At 59.6% G+C, this 20,314-nt stretch overlaps 2 protein-coding genes across 2 annotated transcripts in view; both read left to right on the top strand.

Annotated features, from left to right (window-relative positions):
* LOC310905318 (uncharacterized protein) overlaps positions 1–488 on the top strand; it is a 47,603-nt gene extending 47,115 nt beyond the window's left edge. Inside the window, exon 16 of the mRNA XM_083851475.1 lies at positions 186–488. The gene's annotated coding sequence lies outside the window, so the exon portion shown is untranslated. The remainder of the gene's footprint in view (positions 1–185) is intronic.
* LOC310905337 (uncharacterized protein) overlaps positions 139–20,314 on the top strand; it is a gene marked incomplete at both ends in the record, with an annotated part of 85,923 nt that continues 65,747 nt past the window's right edge. Inside the window, 3 exons of the mRNA XM_083851510.1 lie at positions 139–146; positions 494–1,832; positions 1,920–2,781. Coding sequence (XP_083707636.1) covers positions 139–146; positions 494–1,832; positions 1,920–2,781 — 2,209 coding nt within the window. The remainder of the gene's footprint in view (positions 147–493; positions 1,833–1,919; positions 2,782–20,314) is intronic.

Here is a 20,314-nt window from a genome sequence, read left to right as displayed (position 1 = left end):
ACATTTTTGGAGCTTTTGCCAGTGGTTTGGGTGGCTGTAGAGTCTTTAGACCTTGCAGCCTTCTAGATTTTAAGTGCTTGGAATTCACGTAATAGAGGTGTGCTTAAGAGGTGTTGCCGGCTAACTTGTTTTCGGGAAATGGTGGGGTACGGTTCCTTTTTTTTGAGTTATCTTTTAATCTCCAGGTATATCAAGCCATTTGCATAACTGTCCAGAGGCTTCACAAGGAGCTTCAATACGCATCAGAAGGGGCTTGACCGCATAAGTGCAGTATGAGGAAGAGACTGAGAAGGTCACCGTTCTCATCTGTAAAGGATAAGTCTGTGATTACCCCTGTTGGGGCTGCTGTGCATTCATGGCCTTCTGGTATTTGGGGACTCTCTGGAGTCGCGGCGGTGCATCCCCAGTGGGGCCAGTGCGCTCTCTGGAGTCGCGGCGGTGCATCCCCAGGGGGGCCCGTGCGCCCTCGGGACGCGCGGCGGTGCATCCCCAGGGGGGCCCGTGCGCCCTCGGGACGCGCCGCGGTGCGTATCCAGGGGGGCCCGTGCGCCCTCGGGACGCGCCGCGGTGCGTATCCAGGGGGGCCCGTGCGCCCTCGGGACGCGCCGCGGTGCGTATCCAGGGGGGCCCGTGCGCCCTCGGGACGCGCCGCGGTGCGTATCCAGGGGGGCCCGTGCGCCCTCGGGACGCGCCGCGGTGCGTATCCAGGGGGGCCCGTGCGCCCTCGGGACGCGCCGCGGTGCGTATCCAGGGGGGCCCGTGCGCCCTCGGGACGCGCCGCGGTGCGTATCCAGGGGGGCCCGTGCGCCCTCGGGACGCGCCGCGGTGCGTATCCAGGGGGGCCCGTGCGCCCTCGGGACGCGCCGCGGTGCGTATCCAGGGGGGCCCGTGCGCCCTCGGGACGCGCCGCGGTGCGTATCCAGGGGGGCCCGTGCGCCCTCGGGACGCGCCGCGGTGCGTATCCAGGGGGGCCCGTGCGCCCTCGGGACGCGCCGCGGTGCGTATCCAGGGGGGCCCGTGCGCCCTCGGGACGCGCCGCGGTGCGTATCCAGGGGGGCCCGTGCGCCCTCGGGACGCGCCGCGGTGCGTATCCAGGGGGGCCCGTGCGCCCTCGGGACGCGCCGCGGTGCGTATCCAGGGGGGCCCGTGCGCCCTCGGGACGCGCCGCGGTGCGTATCCAGGGGGGCCCGTGCGCCCTCGGGACGCGCCGCGGTGCGTATCCAGGGGGGCCCGTGCGCCCTCGGGACGCGCCGCGGTGCGTATCCAGGGGGGCCCGTGCGCCCTCGGGACGCGCCGCGGTGCGTATCCAGGGGGGCCCGTGCGCCCTCGGGACGCGCCGCGGTGCGTATCCAGGGGGGCCCGTGCGCCCTCGGGACGCGCCGCGGTGCGTATCCAGGGGGGCCCGTGCGCCCTCGGGACGCGCCGCGGTGCGTATCCAGGGGGGCCCGTGCGCCCTCGGGACGCGCCGCGGTGCGTATCCAGGGGGGCCCGTGCGCCCTCGGGACGCGCCGCTGGTCATCTCGGGTGGCGCCAGTGCGCCCTCGGGAGTCGCTGCAGTGCATCCCCAGGTGGCGCCAGTGCGCGCTCTGGACTCAGTGCAGTGCATCCCCAGGTGGCGCCAGTGCGCGCTCTGGACTCAGTGCAGTGCATCCCCAGGTGGCGCCAGTGCGCGCTCTGGACTCAGTGCAGTGCATCCCCAGGTGGCGCCAGTGCGCGCTCTGGACTCAGTGCAGTGCATCCCCAGGTGGCGCCAGTGCGCGCTCTGGACTCAGTGCAGTGCATCCCCAGGTGGCGCCAGTGCGCGCTCTGGACTCACTGCACTGCATCCCCAGGTGGCGCCAGTGCGCGCTCTGGACTCACTGCACTGCATCCCCAGTGGCGCCAGTGCGCGCTCTGGACTCACTGCACTGCATCCCCAGTGGTGCCAGTGCACTCTCGGGAGTCACCGGGGTACATCACCAGTGGTGCCAGTGCACTCTCGGGAGTCACCGGGGTGCATCCCCAGTGGTGCCAGTGCACTGTATGGAGTCACTGCAGTGCATAGCCAGTGGTGCCAGTGCACTCTCTGGACTCACCGGGGTGCATCCCCAGTGGTGCCAGTGCACTCTCTGGACTCACTGCACTGCATCCCCAGTGGTGCCAGTGCACTCTCTGGAGTCACTGCAGTGCATCCCCAGTGGTGCCAGTGCACTCTCGGGAGTCACTGGGTTACAGCCCGAGTGGTGCCAGTGCACTCTCGGGAGTCACTGGAGTGCATCCCCAGTGGTGCCAGTGCACTGTATGGAGTCACTGCAGTGCATCCCCAGTGGTGCCAGTGCACTCTCGGGAGTCACTGCAGTGCATCCCCAGTGGTGCCAGTGCACTGTCGGGAGTCACTGCAGTGCATCCCCAGTGGTGCCAGTGCACTGTCGGGAGTCACTGCACTGCATCCCCAGTGGTGCCAGTGCACTGTCGGGAGTCACTGCACTGCATCCCCAGTGGTGCCAGTGCACTCTCGCGAGTCACTGCAGTGCATATCCAGTGGTGCCAGTGCACTCTGTGGACTCACTGCAGTGCATATCCAGTGGTGCCAGTGCACTCTCGGGAGTCACTGCAGTGCATCCCCAGTGGTGCCAGTGCACTCTCTGGACTCACTGCAGTGCATTCTAGGCGGTGCCAGTGCACTCTCTGGAGTCACTGAAGTGCATTCCCAGTGGTGCCAGTGCACTCTCTGGACTCACTGCAGTGCATTCCCAGTGGTGCCAGTGCACTCTGTGGACTCACTGCACTGCATCCCCAGTGGTGCCAGTGCAGTCTCTGGACTCACTGCACTGCATCCCCAGTCGTGCCACTGCACTCTCTGGACTCACTGCACTGCATCCCCAGTGGTGCCAGTGCACTCTCGGGAGTCACTGCAGTGCATATCCAGTGGTGCCAGTGCACTCTGTGGACTCACTGCAGTGCATATCCAGTGGTGCCAGTGCACTCTCTGGACTCACTGCAGTGCATCCCCAGTGGTGCCAGTGCACTCTCTGGACTCACTGCAGTGCATTCTAGGCGGTGCCAGTGCACTCTCTGGAGTCACTGAAGTGCATCCCCAGTGGAGCCAGTACACTCTCTGGACTCACTGCAGTGCATCCCCAGTGGTGCCAGTGCACTCTCTGGACTCACTGCACTGCATCCCCAGTGGTGCCAGTGCACTCTCTGGACTCACTGCACTGCATCCCCAGTCGTGCCACTGCACTCTCTGGACTCACTGCACTGCATCCCCAGTGGTGCCAGTGCACTCTCTGGACTCACTGTACTGCATCCACAGTGGTGCCAGTGCAGTCTGTGGACTCCCTGCAGTGCATCCCCAGTGGTGCCAGTGCACTCTCTGGACTCACTGCACTGCATCCCCACTGGTGCCAGTGCACTCTCTGGACTCACTGGACTGCATCCCCAGTTGTGCCAGTGCACTCACTGGACTCACTGTACTGCATTCCCAGTGGTGCCAGTGCACTCTCTAGACTCAATGCACTGCATCCCCAGTGGTGCCAGTGCACTCTCTGGACTCACTGCAGTGCATCCCCAGTGGTGCCACTGCACTCTCTGGACTCATTGCACTGCATCACCAGTGGTGTCACTGCACTCTCTGGCATCACTGCACTGCATCCCCAGTGGTGCCAGTACACTCTCTGCACTCACTGTACTGCATCCCCAGTGGTTCCAGTGCACTCTCTGGACTCACTGCACTGCAACACCAGTGGTGCCAGTGTACTCTCTATAGTCACTGCAGTGCATTCCCAGTGGTGCCAGTGCACTCTGTGGACTCACTGTACTGCATCCCAGTGCTGCCAGTGCACTCTCTGGAGTCACTGCACTGCATCCCCAGTGGTGCCAGTGCAGTCTCTGCACTCACTACAGTGCATCTGCAGTGGTGCCAGTGCATTCTCTCTACTCACTGCAGTGCATCCCCAGTGGTGCCAGTGCACTCTCTGGACTCACTGCAGTGCAACCCCAGTGGTGCCAGTGTACTCCATGGACTCACTGCACTGCATCCCCAGTGGAGCCTGTGCACTCTCTGGACTCACTGCAGTGCATCCCCAGTGGTGACAGTGCAGTCTCTGCACTCACTCCAGTGCATCTCCAGTGGTGCCAGTGCACTCTCTGGACTCACTGCAATGCATCCCCACTGTTGCCAGTGCACTCTCTGGACTCACTGCACTTCATCCCCAGTGGTGCCAGTGCACTCTCTGTAGTCATTGCGCTGCATCCCCAGTGGAGACAGTGCACTCTCTAGACTCACTGCAGTGCATCCCCAGATGTGCCAGTGCACTCTCTGGACTCACTGCACTGCATCCCCAGTAGTGCCAGTGCACTGTCTGGACTCACTGCAGTGCATCCCCAGTGGTGCCAATGCACTCTCTGGACTCACGGCACTGCATCCCCAGTGGTGCCAGTGCACTCTCTGGACTCACTGCAGTGCATCCCCAGTGGTGCCAGTGCACTCTCAGGAGTCACTGCGCTGCATCCCCAGTGGTTCCAGTGCACTCTCTGGACTCACTGCATTGCATCCCCAGTGATGCCACTGCACTCTCTGGACTCACTGCACTGCATCCCCAGTGGTGCCAGTGCACTCTCTGGACTCACTGCACTTCATCCCCAGTGGTGCCAGTGCACTCTCTGGACTTGCCGGGGTGCATCCCCAGTGGTGCCAGTGCACTCTCTGGAGTCACCGGGGTGCATCCCCAGAGGTGCCAGTGCACTCTCTGGACTCACTGCACTACATCCCCAGTGGTGCCTGTTCACTCTCTGGACTCACGGAACTCAATCCCCAGTGGTGCCAGTGCACTCTCTGGACTCACTGTACTGCATCCCCAGTGGTGCCTGTGAAGTCTCTGGACTCACTGCAGTGCATCCCCAGTGGTGCCAGTGCAATCTCAGGACTCACAGCAGTGCAGCTCCAGTTGGTGCCAGTGCACTCTCTGGACTCACTGCACTGCATCCCCAGTGGTGCCAGTGCACTCTCTGGACTCACTGCATTGCATCCCCAGTGGTGCCAGTGCACTCTCTGGACTCACTGCAGTGCATCCCCAGTGGTGCCATTGCACTCTCAGGACTCACTGCACTGCATCCCCAGTGGTGCCAGTGCACTCTCTGGACTCACTGCACTGCATCCCCATTGCTGACAGTGCCCTCTCTGGACTCAGTGCACTGCATCCCCAGTGGTGCCAGTTCACTCTCTGGACTCACTGCAGTGCATCCCCAGTGGTGCCAGTGGCTCTCTGGACTCATTGCACTGCATCACCAGTGGTGCCAGTGCACTCTCTGGACTCACTGCAGTGCATCCCCATTGGTGCCAGGGCACTCTCTGGACTCACTGCACTGCATCCCCAGTGGTGCCAGTGCACTCTCTGGACTCACTGCACAGCATCCCCAGTGGTGCCAGTGCACTCTCTGGACTCACTGCACTGCATCCCCAGTGGTGCCAGTGCACTCTCTGAAAACACCGGGGTGCAACCGCAGCGGTGAAAGTGCACTCTCTGCACTCACGGCAGTGCATACCCAGTTGTGCCAGTGCACTCTCTGGACTCACTGCAGTGTATCCCCTGTGGTGCCAGTGCACTCTGTGGACTCAGTGCACTGCATCCCAGTGGTGCCAGTGCACTCTCTGGACTCACTGCAGTGCATCCCCAGTGGTGCCAGTGCACTCTCTGGACTCACTGCACTGCATCCCAGTGGTGCCAGTGCACTCTCTGGACTCACTGGAGTGCATCCCCAGTGGTGCCAGTGCACTCTCTGGACTCACTGCACTGCATCCCAGTGGTGCCAGTGCACTCTCTGGACTCACTGCAGTGCAACCCCAATGGTGCCAGTGCATTCTCTTTACTCACTGCAGTGCATCCCCACTGGTGCCAGTGCACTGTCTGGACTCACTGCACTGCATCCCCAGTGGTGCCAGTGCACTCTCTGGACTCACTGCAGTCCATCCCCAGTGGTGCCAGTGCACTCTCTGGACTCACTGCACTGCATCCCCAGTGGTGCCAGTGCACTCTCAGGACTCACTGCACTGCATCCCCAGTGGTGCCAGTGCACTCTCTGGACTCACTGCACTGCATCCCCAGTGGTGCCAGTGCACGCTCTGGACTCACTGCACTGCATCCCCAGTGGTGCCAGTGCACTCTCTGGACTCACTGCAGTGCATTCCCAGTGGTGCCTGTGCAATCTCTGGACTCACGGCAGTGCATCCCCAGTGGTGCCAGTGCACTCTCTGGACTCACTGCACTGCATCCCCAGTGGTGCCAGTGCACTCTCTGGACTCACTGCAGTGCATCCCCAGTGGTGCCAGTGCACTCTCAGGAGTCACTGCGCTGCATCCCCAGTGGTTCCAGTGCACTCTCTGGACTCACTGCATTGCATCCCCAGTGATGCCACTGCACTCTCTGGACTCACTGCACTGCATCCCCAGTGGTGCCAGTGCACTCTCTGGACTCACTGCACTTCTTCCACAGTGGTGCCAGTGCACTCTCTGGACTTGCCGGGGTGCATCCCCAGTGGTGCCAGTGCACTCTCTGGAGTCACCGGGGTGCATCCCCAGAGGTGCCAGTGCACTCTCTGGACTCACTGCACTACATCCCCAGTGGTGCCTGTTCACTCTCTGTACTCACGGAACTCAATCCCCAGTGGTGCCAGTGCACTCTCTGGACTCACTGTACTGCATCCCCAGTGGTGCCTGTGAAGTCTCTGGACTCACTGCAGTGCATCCCCAGTGGTGCCAGTGCAATCTCAGGACTCACAGCAGTGCAGCTCCAGTTGGTGCCAGTGCACTCTCTGGACTCACTGCACTGCATCCCCAGTGGTGCCAGTGCACTCTCTGGACTCACTGCATTGCATCCCCAGTGGTGCCAGTGCACTCTCTGGACTCACTGCAGTGCATCCCCAGTGGTGCTAGTGCACTCTCTGGACTCACTGCACTGCATCCCCTGTGGTGCCAAGGCACTCTCTGGACTCACTGCTCTGCGTTGCCATTGGTGCCAGTGCACTCTCTGGACTCATTGCAGTGCATCCCCAGTGGTGCCAGTGCACTCTCTGGACTCACTGTACTGCATCACCAGTGGTGCCAGTGCACTCTCTGGACTCACTGCAGTGCATCCCCAGTGGTGCCAGTGCACTCTCTTAGGTCACTGCAGTGCATCCCGAGGTGTGCCCGTGCACTCTCTGGACTCACTGCACTACATCCCCAGTGGTGCCAGTGCACTCTCTGGACTCACTGCAGTGCATCCCCAGTGGTGCCAGTGCACTCTCTGGACTCACTGCACTGCATCCCCAAGGTGCCAGTGCACTCTCTGGACTCACTGCAGTGCATTGCCAGTGGTGCCAGTGCACTCTCTGGAGTCACTGCACTGCATCCCCAGTGGTGCCAGTGCACTCTGTGGACTCACTGCACTGCATCCCCAGTGGTGCCAGTGCACTCTCTGGACTCACTGCACTGCATCTCCAGTGGTGCCACTGCAATCTCTGGACTCACTGCAGTGCATCCCCAGTGGTGCCAGTGCACTCTCTGGACTCACTGTACTGTATCCCCAGTGGTGCCAGTGCACTCTCTGGACTCACTGCACTGCATCCCCAGTGGTGCCAGGGCACTCTCTGGACTCACTGCAGTGCATCCCCAATGGTGCCAGTGCACTCTCTGGACTCACTGCACTGCATCCCCAAGGTGCCAGTGCACTCTCTGCACTCACTGCACTGCATCCCCAGTGGTGCCAGTGCACTCTCTGGACTCACTGCAGTGCATCCCCAGTGGTGCCAGTGCACTCTCTGGACTCACTGCAGTGCATCCCCAGTGGTGCCAGTACACTCTCTGGACTCACTGCAGTGCATCCCCAGTGGTGCCAGTGCACTCTCTGGACTCACTGCAGTGCATCCCCAGTGGTGCCAGTGCACTCTCTGGACTCTCTGCACTGCATCCCCAGTGGTGCCAGTGCAGTCTCTGGACTCACTGCACTGCATCCCCACTGGTGCCAGTGCACTCTCTGGACTCACTGCACTGCATCCCCAGTGGTGCCAGTGCACTCTCTGGACTCACTGCACTGCATCCCCAGTGGTGCCAGTGCATTCTGTGGCATCACTGCACTGAATCCCCCGTGGTGCCAGTGCACTCTCTGGACTCACTGCACTTCTTCCACAGTGGTGCCAGTGCACTCTCTGGACTTGCCGGGGTGCATCCCCAGTGGTGCCAGTGCACTCTCTGGAGTCACCGGGGTGCATCCCCAGAGGTGCCAGTGCACTCTCTGGACTCACTGCACTACATCCCCAGTGGTGCCTGTTCACTCTCTGTACTCACGGAACTCAATCCCCAGTGGTGCCAGTGCACTCTCTGGACTCACTGTACTGCATCCCCAGTGGTGCCTGTGAAGTCTCTGGACTCACTGCAGTGCATCCCCAGTGGTGCCAGTGCAATCTCAGGACTCACAGCAGTGCAGCTCCAGTTGGTGCCAGTGCACTCTCTGGACTCACTGCACTGCATCCCCAGTGGTGCCAGTGCACTCTCTGGACTCACTGCATTGCATCCCCAGTGGTGCCAGTGCACTCTCTGGACTCACTGCAGTGCATCCCCAGTGGTGCTAGTGCACTCTCTGGACTCACTGCACTGCATCCCCTGTGGTGCCAAGGCACTCTCTGGACTCACTGCTCTGCGTTGCCATTGGTGCCAGTGCACTCTCTGGACTCATTGCAGTGCATCCCCAGTGGTGCCAATGCACTCTCTGGACTCACGGCACTGCATCCCCAGTGGTGCCAGTGCACTCTCTGGACTCACTGCAGTGCATCCCCAGTGGTGCCAGTGCACTCTCAGGAGTCACTGCGCTGCATCCCCAGTGGTTCCAGTGCACTCTCTTGACTCACTGCACTGCATCCCCAGTGGTGCCAGTGCACTCTCTGCACTCACTGCACTGCATCCCCAGTGGTGCCAGTGCACTCTCTGGACTCACTGTACTGCATCACCAGTGGTGCCAGTGCACTCTCTGGACTCACGGCAGTGCATCCCCAGTGGTGCCAGTGCACTCTCTTAGGTCACTGCAGTGCATCCCGAGGTGTGCCCGTGCACTCTCTGGACTCACTGCACTACATCCCCAGTGGTGCCAGTGCACTCTCTGGACTCACTGCAGTGCATCCCCAGTGGTGCCAGTGCACTCTCTGGACTCACTGCACTGCATCCCCAAGGTGCCAGTGCACTCTCTGGACTCACTGCAGTGCATTGCCAGTGGTGCCAGTGCACTCTCTGGAGTCACTGCACTGCATCCCCAGTGGTGCCAGTGCACTCTGTGGACTCACTGCACTGCATCCCCAGTGGTGCCAGTGCACTCTCTGGACTCACTGCACTGCATCTCCAGTGGTGCCACTGCAATCTCTGGACTCACTGCAGTGCATCCCCAGTGGTGCCAGTGCACTCTCTGGACTCACTGTACTGTATCCCCAGTGGTGCCAGTGCACTCTCTGGACTCACCGGGGTGCATCCCCAGTGGTGCCAGGGCACTCTCTGGACTCACTGCAGTGCATCCCCAATGGTGCCAGTGCACTCTCTGGACTCACTGCACTGCATCCCCAAGGTGCCAGTGCACTCTCTGCACTCACTGCACTGCATCCCCAGTGGTGCCAGTGCACTCTCTGGACTCACTGCAGTGCATCCCCAGTGGTGCCAGTGCACTCTCTGGACTCACTGCAGTGCATCCCCAGTGGTGCCAGTACACTCTCTGGACTCACTGCAGTGCATCCCCAGTGGTGCCAGTGCACTCTCTGGACTCACTGCAGTGCATCCCCAGTGGTGCCAGTGCACTCTCTGGACTCTCTGCACTGCATCCCCAGTGGTGCCAGTGCAGTCTCTGGACTCACTGCACTGCATCCCCACTGGTGCCAGTGCACTCTCTGGACTCACTGCACTGCATCCCCAGTGGTGCCAGTGCACTCTCTGGACTCACTGCACTGCATCCCCAGTGGTGCCAGTGCATTCTGTGGCATCACTGCACTGAATCCCCCGTGGTGCCAGTGCACTCTCTGGACTCACTGCACTGCATCACCAGTGGTGCTAGTGCACTCTCTGGACTCACTGCAGTGCATCCCCAGTGGTGCCAATGCAGTCTCTGTACTTACTTCACTGCATCCCTAAGGAGCCAGTGCACTCTCTGGACTCACTGCACTGCATCCTCAGTGGTGCCCGTGCACTCTCTGGACTCACCGGGGTGCATCCCCAGTGGTGCCACTGCACTCTCTGGACTCACTGCACTGCATTCCCAAGGAGCAAGTGCACTCTCTGGACTCAATGCACTGCATCCCCAGTGGTGCCAGTGCACTCTCTGGACTCACTGCAGTGCATCCGCAGTGGTGCCACTGCACTCTCTGGACTCACCAGGGTGCATCCGCAGTGGTGCCAGTGCACACTCTGGACTCACTGCAGTGCATCCCCAGTGGTGCCAGTGCACTCTGTGGACTCACTGCACTGCATCCCCAGTGGTGCCAGTGCACTGTCTGGACTCACTGCACTGCATCCCCAGTGGTGCCAGTGCACTCTCTGGACTCACTGCAGTGCAGCCCCTGAGGTGCCAGTGCACTCTCTGTACTCACTGCAGTGCATTCCCAGTGGTGCCTGTGCACTCTCTGGACTCACTGCAGTGAATCCCCGGTTGTGCCAGTGCACTCTCTGGACTCACTCCAGTGCATCGCCAGTGGTGCCAGTGCACTCTCTGGACTCACTGCACTGCATCCCCAGTGGTGCCAGTGCACTCTTTGGACTCACTGCAGTGCAACCCCAGTGGTGCCAGTGTACTCCATGGACTCGTTGCACTGCATCCCCAGAGGAGTCTGTGCAGTCTCTGGACTCACTGCATTGAATCACCAGTGGTGCCAGTGCACTCTCTGGACTCACTGCAGTGCATCCCCAGTGGTGCAAGTGCAGTCTTTGCACTCACTGCAGTGCATCGCCAGTGGTGCCAGTGCACTCTCTCGACCCACTGCAATGCATCCCCACTGGTGCCAGTGCACTCTCTGGACTCACTGCAGTGTATCCCCTGTGGTGCCAGTGCACTCTCTGGACTCACTGCACTGCATCCCAGTGGTGCCAGTGCAGTCTCTGGACTCACTGCAGTGCATCCCCAGTGGTGACAGTGCACTCTCTGGACTCACTGCAGTGCATCCCCAGTGGTGCCAGTGCACTCTCTGGACTCACAGCACTGCATCCCCAATGGTGCCACTGCACTCTCTGGACTCACTGCACTGCATCCCCAATGGTGCCACTGCACTCTCTGGACTCACTATAGTGCAGCCCCTGAGTTGCCAGTGCACTCTCTGGACTCACTGCAGTGTATTCCCTGAGTTGCCAGTGCACTCTCTGTACTCACTGCAGTGAATCCCCAGTGGTGCCAGTGCACTCTCTGGACTCACTGCACTGCATCCCCAGTGGTGCCAGTGCACTCTCTGGACTCACTGCACTTCATCCCCAGTGGTGCCAGTGCACTCTCTGGACTTGCCGGGGTGCATCCCCAGTGGTGCCAGTGCACTCTCTGGAGTCACCGGGGTGCATCCCCAGAGGTGCCAGTGCACTCTCTGGACTCACTGCACTACATCCCCAGTGGAGCCTGTTCACTCTCTGGACTCACGGAACTTTATCCCCAGTGGTGCCAGTGCACTCTCTGGACTCACTGTACTGCATCCCCAGTGGTGCCTGTGAAGTCTCTGGACTCACGGCACTGCATCCCCAGTGGTGCCAGTGCACTCTCTGGACTCACTGCAGTGCATCCCCAGTGGTGCCAGTGCACTCTCTGGACTCACTGCAGTGCATCCCCAGTGGTGCCAGTGCACTCTCTGGACTCACGGCACTGCATCCCCAGTGGTGCCAGTGCACTCTCTGGACTCACTGCAGTGAATCCCCGTTGGTGCCAGTGCAATCTCTGGACTCACTGCAGTGCATCCCCAGTGGTGCCAGTGCACTCTCTGGACTCACTGCAGTGCATCCCCAGTGGTGCCAGTGCACTCTCTGGACTAACTGCACTGCATCCCCAGTGGTGCCAGTGCACTCTCTGGACTCACTGCACTGCATCCCCAGTGGTGCCAGTTGTACTCTCTGAACTCACTGCACTGCATCCCCAGTGGTGCCTGTGCAGTCTCTGGAGTCACTGCATTGCATCCCCAGTGGTGCCAGTGCAGTCTCTGCACTCACTACAGTGCATCTCCAGTGGTGCCAGTGCACTCTCTCTACTCACTGCAGTGCATCCCCAGTGGTGCCAGTGCACTCTCTGGACTCACTGCAGTGCAACCCCAGTGGTGCCAGTGTACTCCATGGACTCAGTGCACTGCATCCCCAGTGGAGCCTGTGCACTCTCTGGACTCACTGCAGTGCATCCCCAGTGGTGACAGTGCAGTCTCTTCACTCACTCCAGTGCATCTCCAGTGGTGCCTGTGCACTCTCTGGACCCACTGCAATGCATCCCCAGTGGTGCCAGTGCACTCTCTGGACTCACTGCACTTCATCCCCAGTGGTGCCAGTGCACTCTCTGGACTCACTGCCCTGCATCCCCAGTAGTGCCAGTGCACTCTCTGGACTCACTGCAGTGCAGCCCCAGTGCTGCCAGTGCACTCTCTGGACTCACTGCACTGCAACACCAGTGGTGCCAGTGCACTCTCTGGACTCACTGCACTGCATCCCCAGTGGTGCCAGTGCAGTCTTTGGACTCACTGCACTGCATCCCCAGTGGTGCCAGTGCACTCTCTGGACTCACTGCAGTGCATCCCCAGTGGTGCCAGTGCACTCTCAGGAGTCACTGCGCTGCATCCCCAGTGGTTCCAGTGCACTCTCTGGACTCACTGCATTGCATCCCAAGTGCTGCCAGTGCACTCTCTGGACTCACTGCACTGCATCCCCAGTGGTGCCAGTGCACTCTCTGGACTCACTGCACTTCATCCCCAGTGGTGCCAGTGCACTCTCTGGACTTGCCGGGGTGCATCCCCAGTGGTGCCAGTGCACTCTCTGGAGTCACCGGGGTGCATCCCCAGAGGTGCCAGTGCACTCTCTGGACTCACTGCACTACATCCCCAGTGGTGCCTGTTCACTCTCTGGACTCACGGAACTCAATCCCCAGTGGTGCCAGTGCACTCTCTGGACTCACTGTACTGCATCCCCAGTGGTGCCTGTGAAGTCTCTGGACTCACTGAAGTGCATCCCCAGTGGTGCCAGTGCACTCTCTGGACTAACTGCACTGCATCCCCAGTGGTGCCAGTGCACTCTCTGGACTCACTGCACTGCATCCCCAGTGGTGCCAGTTGTACTCTCTGAACTCACTGCACTGCATCCCCAGTGGTGCCTGTGCAGTCTCTGGAGTCACTGCATTGCATCCCCAGTGGTGCCAGTGCAGTCTCTGCACTCACTACAGTGCATCTCCAGTGGTGCCAGTGCACTCTCTCTACTCACTGCAGTGCATCCCCAGTGGTGCCAGTGCACTCTCTGGACTCACTGCAGTGCAACCCCAGTGGTGCCAGTGTACTCCATGGACTCAGTGCACTGCATCCCCAGTGGAGCCTGTGCACTCTCTGGACTCACTGCAGTGCATCCCCAGTGGTGACAGTGCAGTCTCTTCACTCACTCCAGTGCATCTCCAGTGGTGCCTGTGCACTCTCTGGACCCACTGCAATGCATCCCCAGTGGTGCCAGTGCACTCTCTGGACTCACTGCACTTCATCCCCAGTGGTGCCAGTGCACTCTCTGGACTCACTGCCCTGCATCCCCAGTAGTGCCAGTGCACTCTCTGGACTCACTGCAGTGCAGCCCCAGTGCTGCCAGTGCACTCTCTGGACTCACTGCACTGCAACACCAGTGGTGCCAGTGCACTCTCTGGACTCACTGCACTGCATCCCCAGTGGTGCCAGTGCAGTCTTTGGACTCACTGCACTGCATCCCCAGTGGTGCCAGTGCACTCTCTGGACTCACTGCAGTGCATCCCCAGTGGTGCCAGTGCACTCTCAGGAGTCACTGCGCTGCATCCCCAGTGGTTCCAGTGCACTCTCTGGACTCACTGCATTGCATCCCAAGTGATGCCACTGCACTCTCTGGACTCACTGCACTGCATCCCCAGTGGTGCCAGTGCACTCTCTGGACTCACTGCACTTCATCCCCAGTGGTGCCAGTGCACTCTCTGGACTTGCCGGGGTGCATCCCCAGTGGTGCCAGTGCACTCTCTGGAGTCACCGGGGTGCATCCCCAGAGGTGCCAGTGCACTCTCTGGACTCACTGCACTACATCCCCAGTGGTGCCTGTTCACTCTCTGGACTCAGGGAACTCAATCCCCAGTGGTGCCAGTGCACTCTCTGGACTCACTGTACTGCATCCCCAGTGGTGCCTGTGAAGTCTCTGGACTCACTGAAGTGCATCCCCAGTGGTGCCAGTGCAATCTCAGGACTCACAGCAGTGCAGCTCCAGGTGGTGCCAGTGCACTCTCTGGACTCACTGCACTGCATCCCCAGTGGTGCCAGTGCACTCTCAGGACTCACTGCATTGCATCCCCAGTGGTGCCAGTGCACTCTCTGGACTCACTGCAGTGCATCCCCTGTGGTGCCATTGCACTCTCAGGACTCACTGCACTGCATCCCCAGTGGTGCCAGTGCACTCTCTGGACTCACTGCACTGCATCCCCATTGCTGACAGTGCCCTCTCTGGACTCAGTGCACTGCATCCCCAGTGGTGCCAGTTCACTCTCTGGACTCACTGCACTGCATCCCCAGTGGTGCCAGTGGCTCTCTGGACTCATTGCACTGCATCACCAGTGGTGCCAGTGCACTCTCTGGACTCACTGCAGTGCATCCCCAGTGGTGCCAGTGCACTCTCTGGACTCACTGCAGTGCATCACCAGTGGTGCCAGTGCACTCTCTGGACTCACTGCAGTGCATCCCCAATGGTGCCACTGCACTCTCTGGACTCACTGCACTGCATCACCAGCGGTGCCAGTGCACTCTCTGGACTCACTGCACTGCATCACCAGTGGTGCCAGTGCACTCTGTGGACTCACTGCACTGCATCCCCAGTGGTGCCAGTGCACTCTCTGGACTCACTGCACTGCATCCCCAAGGTGCCAGTGCACTCTCTGGACTCACTGCACTGCATCCCCAGTGGTGCCAGTGCACTCTCTGGACTCACTGCAGTGCATCCCCAGTGGTGCCAGTGCACTCTCTGGACTTGCCGGGGTGCATCCCCAGTGGTGCCAGTGCACTCTCTGGACTCACTGCACTGCATCCCCAGTGGTGCCAGTGCACTGTCTGGACTCACTGCATTCCCAGTGGTGCCAGTGCACTCTCTGGACTCACTGCAGTGCATCCCCAGTGGTGCCAGTGCACTCTCTGGACTCACTGCAGTGCATCCCCAATGGTGCCCATGCACTCTTTGGACTCACTGCACTGCATCCCCAGTGGTGCCACTGTACTCTCTGGACTCACTGCACTGCATCCCCATTGGTGCCAGTGCCCTCTGTGGACTCACTGCACTACATCCCCAGTGGTGCCAGTGAACTCTCTGGACTCACTGCACTGCATCCCCAGTGGTGCCAGTGCACTCTCTGGACTCACTGCACTGCATCCCCAGTGGTGCCAGTGCACTCTCTGGACTCACTGCAGTGCATCCCCAGTGGTGCCAGTGCACTCTCTGGACTCACGGCAGTGCATCCCCAGTGGTGCCAGTGCACTCTCTGGACTCAGTGCACTGCATCCCCAGTGGTGCCAGTGCACTCTCTGGACTCACTGCACTGCATCCCCAGTGGTGCCAGTGCACTCTCTGGACTTTCCGGGGTGCATCCCCAGTGGTGCAAGTGCAGTCTCTGTGTTAGTGTTGGGGAGAATCGAATGGATGTTTTACTAATGTCTCTTAGGTAATGGGACCTACAGTATAATTAAGCATTGCCAAATGTACTTACATTATCAATTAATCTATGTATACTGGATACTTAGGGAGTACATTGAACAATCAAAAGAATCATTGAAGGGGAACCTTGGGAGGGAACAGGTACAACCTGACCTTGGATAAGGGCCTGGAAATGATGAAATGAGTTGAAGCAGAACCAAGAAGCGGAGGGAGCATGCGTCGAGTAAGAAAGGTGAAAAGTTTAGCGGAGAGGAAGACTCCTTACTTCATCTGGACGACCACCTGGACGACCACCAGAGTGCGCCACGCATGTGCAAAGGGGAGGGGAGCTAATTAGAATGAAAAGCGAGGCTGCTGTTGCAACCTGTAATGAATATGTATACCTGACGCAATATTGTATGTATAAATAACGGCTGGGAAGTAACGGGACTTGAAGCCAGATTTGGGCACCTGCCCCGGCTTCCAGCGCTGAATAAAGCACCTTCATATAATCACTTGGTGATTATGTGGTTGCTAGGCTAACATCTGGACTCACTGCAGTGCATCCCCAGTGGTGCCAGTCCACTCTCTGGACTCACTGCAGTGCATCCCCAGTGGTGCCAGTGCACTCTCTGGACTCACTGCAGTGCATCCCCAGTGGTGCCAGTGCACTCTCTGGACTCACTGCACTGCATCCCCAGTGGTGCCAGTGCACTCCCTGGACTCACTGCAGTGCATCCCCAGTGGTGCCAGTGCACTCTGTGGACTCAGTGCACTGCATCCCAGTGGTGCCAGTGCACTCTCTGGACTCACTGCAGTGTATCCCCTGTGGTGCCAGTGCACTCTGTGGACTCAGTGCACTGCATCCCAGTGGTGCCAGTGCACTCTCTGGACTTGCTGGGGTGCATCCCCAGTGGTGCCAGTGCACTCTCTGGACTCACTGCACTGCATCCCCAGTGGTGCCTGTGGACTCTCTGGACTCACTGCAGTGCAACCCCAATGGTGCCAGTGCATTCTCGTTACTCACTGCAGTGCATCCCCACTGGTGCCAGTGCACTCTCTGGACTCACTGCACTGCATCCCCAGTGGTGCCAGTGCACTCTCTGGACTCACTGCAGTCCATCCCCAGTGGTGCCAGTGCACTATCTGGACTCACTGCACTGCATCCCCAGTGGTGCCAGTGCAATCTCTGGACTCACTGCACTGCATCCCCAGTGGTGCCAGTGCACTCTCTCGACTCACTGCACTGCATCCCCAGTGGTGCCAGTGCACTCTCTGGACTCACTGCATTGCATCCCCAGTGGTGCCAGTGCAATCTCTGGACTCACGGCAGTGCATCCCCAGTGGTGCCAGTGCCCTCTCTGGACTCACTGCACTGCATCCCCAGTGGTGCCAGTGCACTCTCTGGACTCACTGCACTGCATCCCCAGTGGTGCCAGTGCACTCTCTGGACTTGCCGGGGTGCATCCCCAGTGGTGCCAGTGCACTCTCTGGACTCACTGCACTGCATCCCCAGTGGTGCCAGTGCACTCTCTGAACTCACTGCATTCCCAGTGGTGCCAGGGCACTCTCTGGACTCACTGCAGTGCATCCCCAGTGGTGCCTGTGAAGTCTCTGGACTCACTGCAGTGCATCCCCAATGGTGCCAGTGCACTCTTTGGACTCACTGCACTGCATCCCCAGTGGTGCCAGTGCACTCTCTGGACTCACTGCACTGCATCACCAGTGGTGCCAGTGCACTCTGTGGACTCACTGCACTGCATCCCCAGTGGTGCCAGTGCACTCTCTGGACTCACTGCACTGCATCCCCAAGGTGCCAGTGCACTTTCTGGACTCACTGCACTGCATCCCCAGTGGTGCCAGTGCACTCTCTGGACTCACTGCAGTGCATCCCCAGTGGTGCCAGTGCAGTCTCTGGACTCACTGCACTGCATCCCAGTGGTGCCAGTGCACTCTCTGGACTCACTGGAGTGCATCCCCAGTGGTGCCAGTGCACTCTCTGGACTCCCTGCACTGCATCCCCAGTGGTGCCAGTGCACTCTCTGGACTCACTGCACTGCATCCCAGTGGTGCCAGTGCACTCTCTGGACTCACTGCAGTGCAACCCCAATGGTGCCAGTGCATTCTCTTTACTCACTGCAGTGCATCCCCACTGGTGCCAGTGCACTCTCTGGACTCACTGCACTGCATCCCCAGTGGTGCCAGTGCACTCTCTGGACTCACTGCAGTCCATCCCCAGTGGTGCCAGTGCACTCTCTGGACTCACTGCACTGCATCCCCAGTGGTGCCAGTGCACTCTCTTTACTCACTGCACTGCATCCCCAGTGGTGCCAGTGCACTCTCTGGACTTGCCGGGGTGCATCCCCAGTGGTGCCAGTGCAGTCTCTGTGTTAGTGTTGGGGAGAATCGAATGGATGTTTTACTAATGTCTCTTAGGTAATGGGACCTACAGTATAATTAAGCATTGCCAAATGTACTTACATTATCAATTAATCTATGTATACTGGATACTTAGGGAGTACATTGAACAATCAAAAGAATCATTGAAGGGGAACCTTGGGAGGGAACAGGTACAACCTGACCTTGGATAAGGGCCTGGAAATGATGAAATGAGTTGAAGCAGAACCAAGAAGCGGAGGGAGCATGCGTCGAGTAAGAAAGGTGAAAAGTTTAGCGGAGAGGAAGACTCCTTACTTCATCTGGACGACCACCTGGACGACCACCAGAGTGCGCCACGCATGTGCAAAGGGGAGGGGAGCTAATTAGAATGAAAAGCGAGGCTGCTGTTGCAACCTGTAATGAATATGTATACCTGACGCAATATTGTATGTATAAATAACGGCTGGGAAGTAACGGGACTTGAAGCCAGATTTGGGCACCTGCCCCGGCTTCCAGCGCTGAATAAAGCACCTTCATATAATCACTTGGTGATTATGTGGTTGCTAGGCTAACATATGGACTCACTGCAGTGCATCCCCAGTGGTGCCAGTCCACTCTCTGGACTCACTGCAGTGCATCCCCAGTGGTGCCAGTGCACTCTCTGGACTCACTGCAGTGCATCCCCAGTGGTGCCAGTGCACTCTCTGGACTCACTGCACTGCATCCCCAGCGGTGCCAGTGCACTCCCTGGACTCACTGCAGTGCATCCCCAGTGGTGCCAGTGCACTCTGTGGACTCAGTGCACTGCATCCCAGTGGTGCCAGTGCACTCTCTGGACTCACTGCAGTGTATCCCCTGTGGTGCCAGTGCACTCTGTGGACTCAGTGCACTGCATCCCAGTGGTGCCAGTGCACTCTCTGGACTCACTGCAGTGCATCCCCAGTGGTGCCAGTGCACTCTCTGGACTCACTGCACTGCATCCCAGTGGTGCCACTGCAATCTCTGGTCTCACTGGAGTGCATCCCCAGTGGTGCCAGTGCACTCTCTGGACTCACTGCACTGCATCCCCAATGGTGCCAGTGCACTCTCTGGACTCACTGCACTGCATCCCAGTGGTGCCAGTGCACTCTCTGGACTCACTGCAGTGCAACCCCAATGGTGCCAGTGCATTCTCTTTACTCACTGCAGTGCATCCCCACTGGTGCCAGTGCACTCTCTGGACTCACTGCACTGCATCCCCAGTGGTGCCAGTGCACTCTCTGGACTCACTGCAGTCCATCCCCAGTGGTGCCAGTGCACTCTCTGGACTCACTGCACTGCATCCCCAGTGGTGCCAGTGCAATCTCTGGACTCACTGCACTGCATCCCCAGTGGTGCCAGTGCACTCTCTCGACTCACTGCACTGCATCCCCAGTGGTGCCAGTGCACTCTCTGGACTCACTGCAGTGCATCCCCAGTGGTGCCAGTGCAATCTCTGGACTCACGGCAGTGCATCCCCAGTGGTGCCAGTGCACTCTCTGGACTCACTGCACTGCATCCCCAGTGGTGCCAGTGCACTCTCTGGACTCACTGCACTGCATCCCCAGTGGTGCCAGTGCACTCTCTGGACTTGCCGGGGTGCATCCCCAGTGGTGCCAGTGCACTCTCTGGACTCACTGCACTGCATCCCCAGTGGTGCCAGTGCACTCTCTGGACTCACTGCATTCCCAGTGGTGCCAGGGCACTCTCTGGACTCACTGCAGTGCATCCCCAGTGGTGCCTGTGAAGTCTCTGGACTCACTGCAGTGCATCCCCAATGGTGCCAGTGCACTCTTTGGACTCACTGCACTGCATCCCCAGTGGTGCCAGTGCACTCTCTGGACTCACTGCACTGCATCACCAGTGGTGCCAGTGCACTCTGTGGACTCACTGCACTGCATCCCCAGTGGTGCCAGTGCACTCTCTGGACTCACTGCACTGCATTCCCAAGGTGCCAGTGCACTTTCTGGACTCACTGCACTGCATCCCCAGTGGTGCCAGTGCACTCTCTGGACTCACTGCACTGCATCCCCAGTGGTGCCAGTGCACTCTCTGGACTCACTGCACTGCATCCCCAGTGGT

This window comes from Anser anser (assembly GCF_964211835.1).
Source record: "Anser anser genome assembly, chromosome: 11".
Taxonomy (NCBI): Eukaryota; Metazoa; Chordata; class Aves; order Anseriformes; family Anatidae; genus Anser; species Anser anser.
Note: the sequence above shows the minus strand (reverse complement) of the source record. Positions and strands in the feature narration are given on the sequence as shown.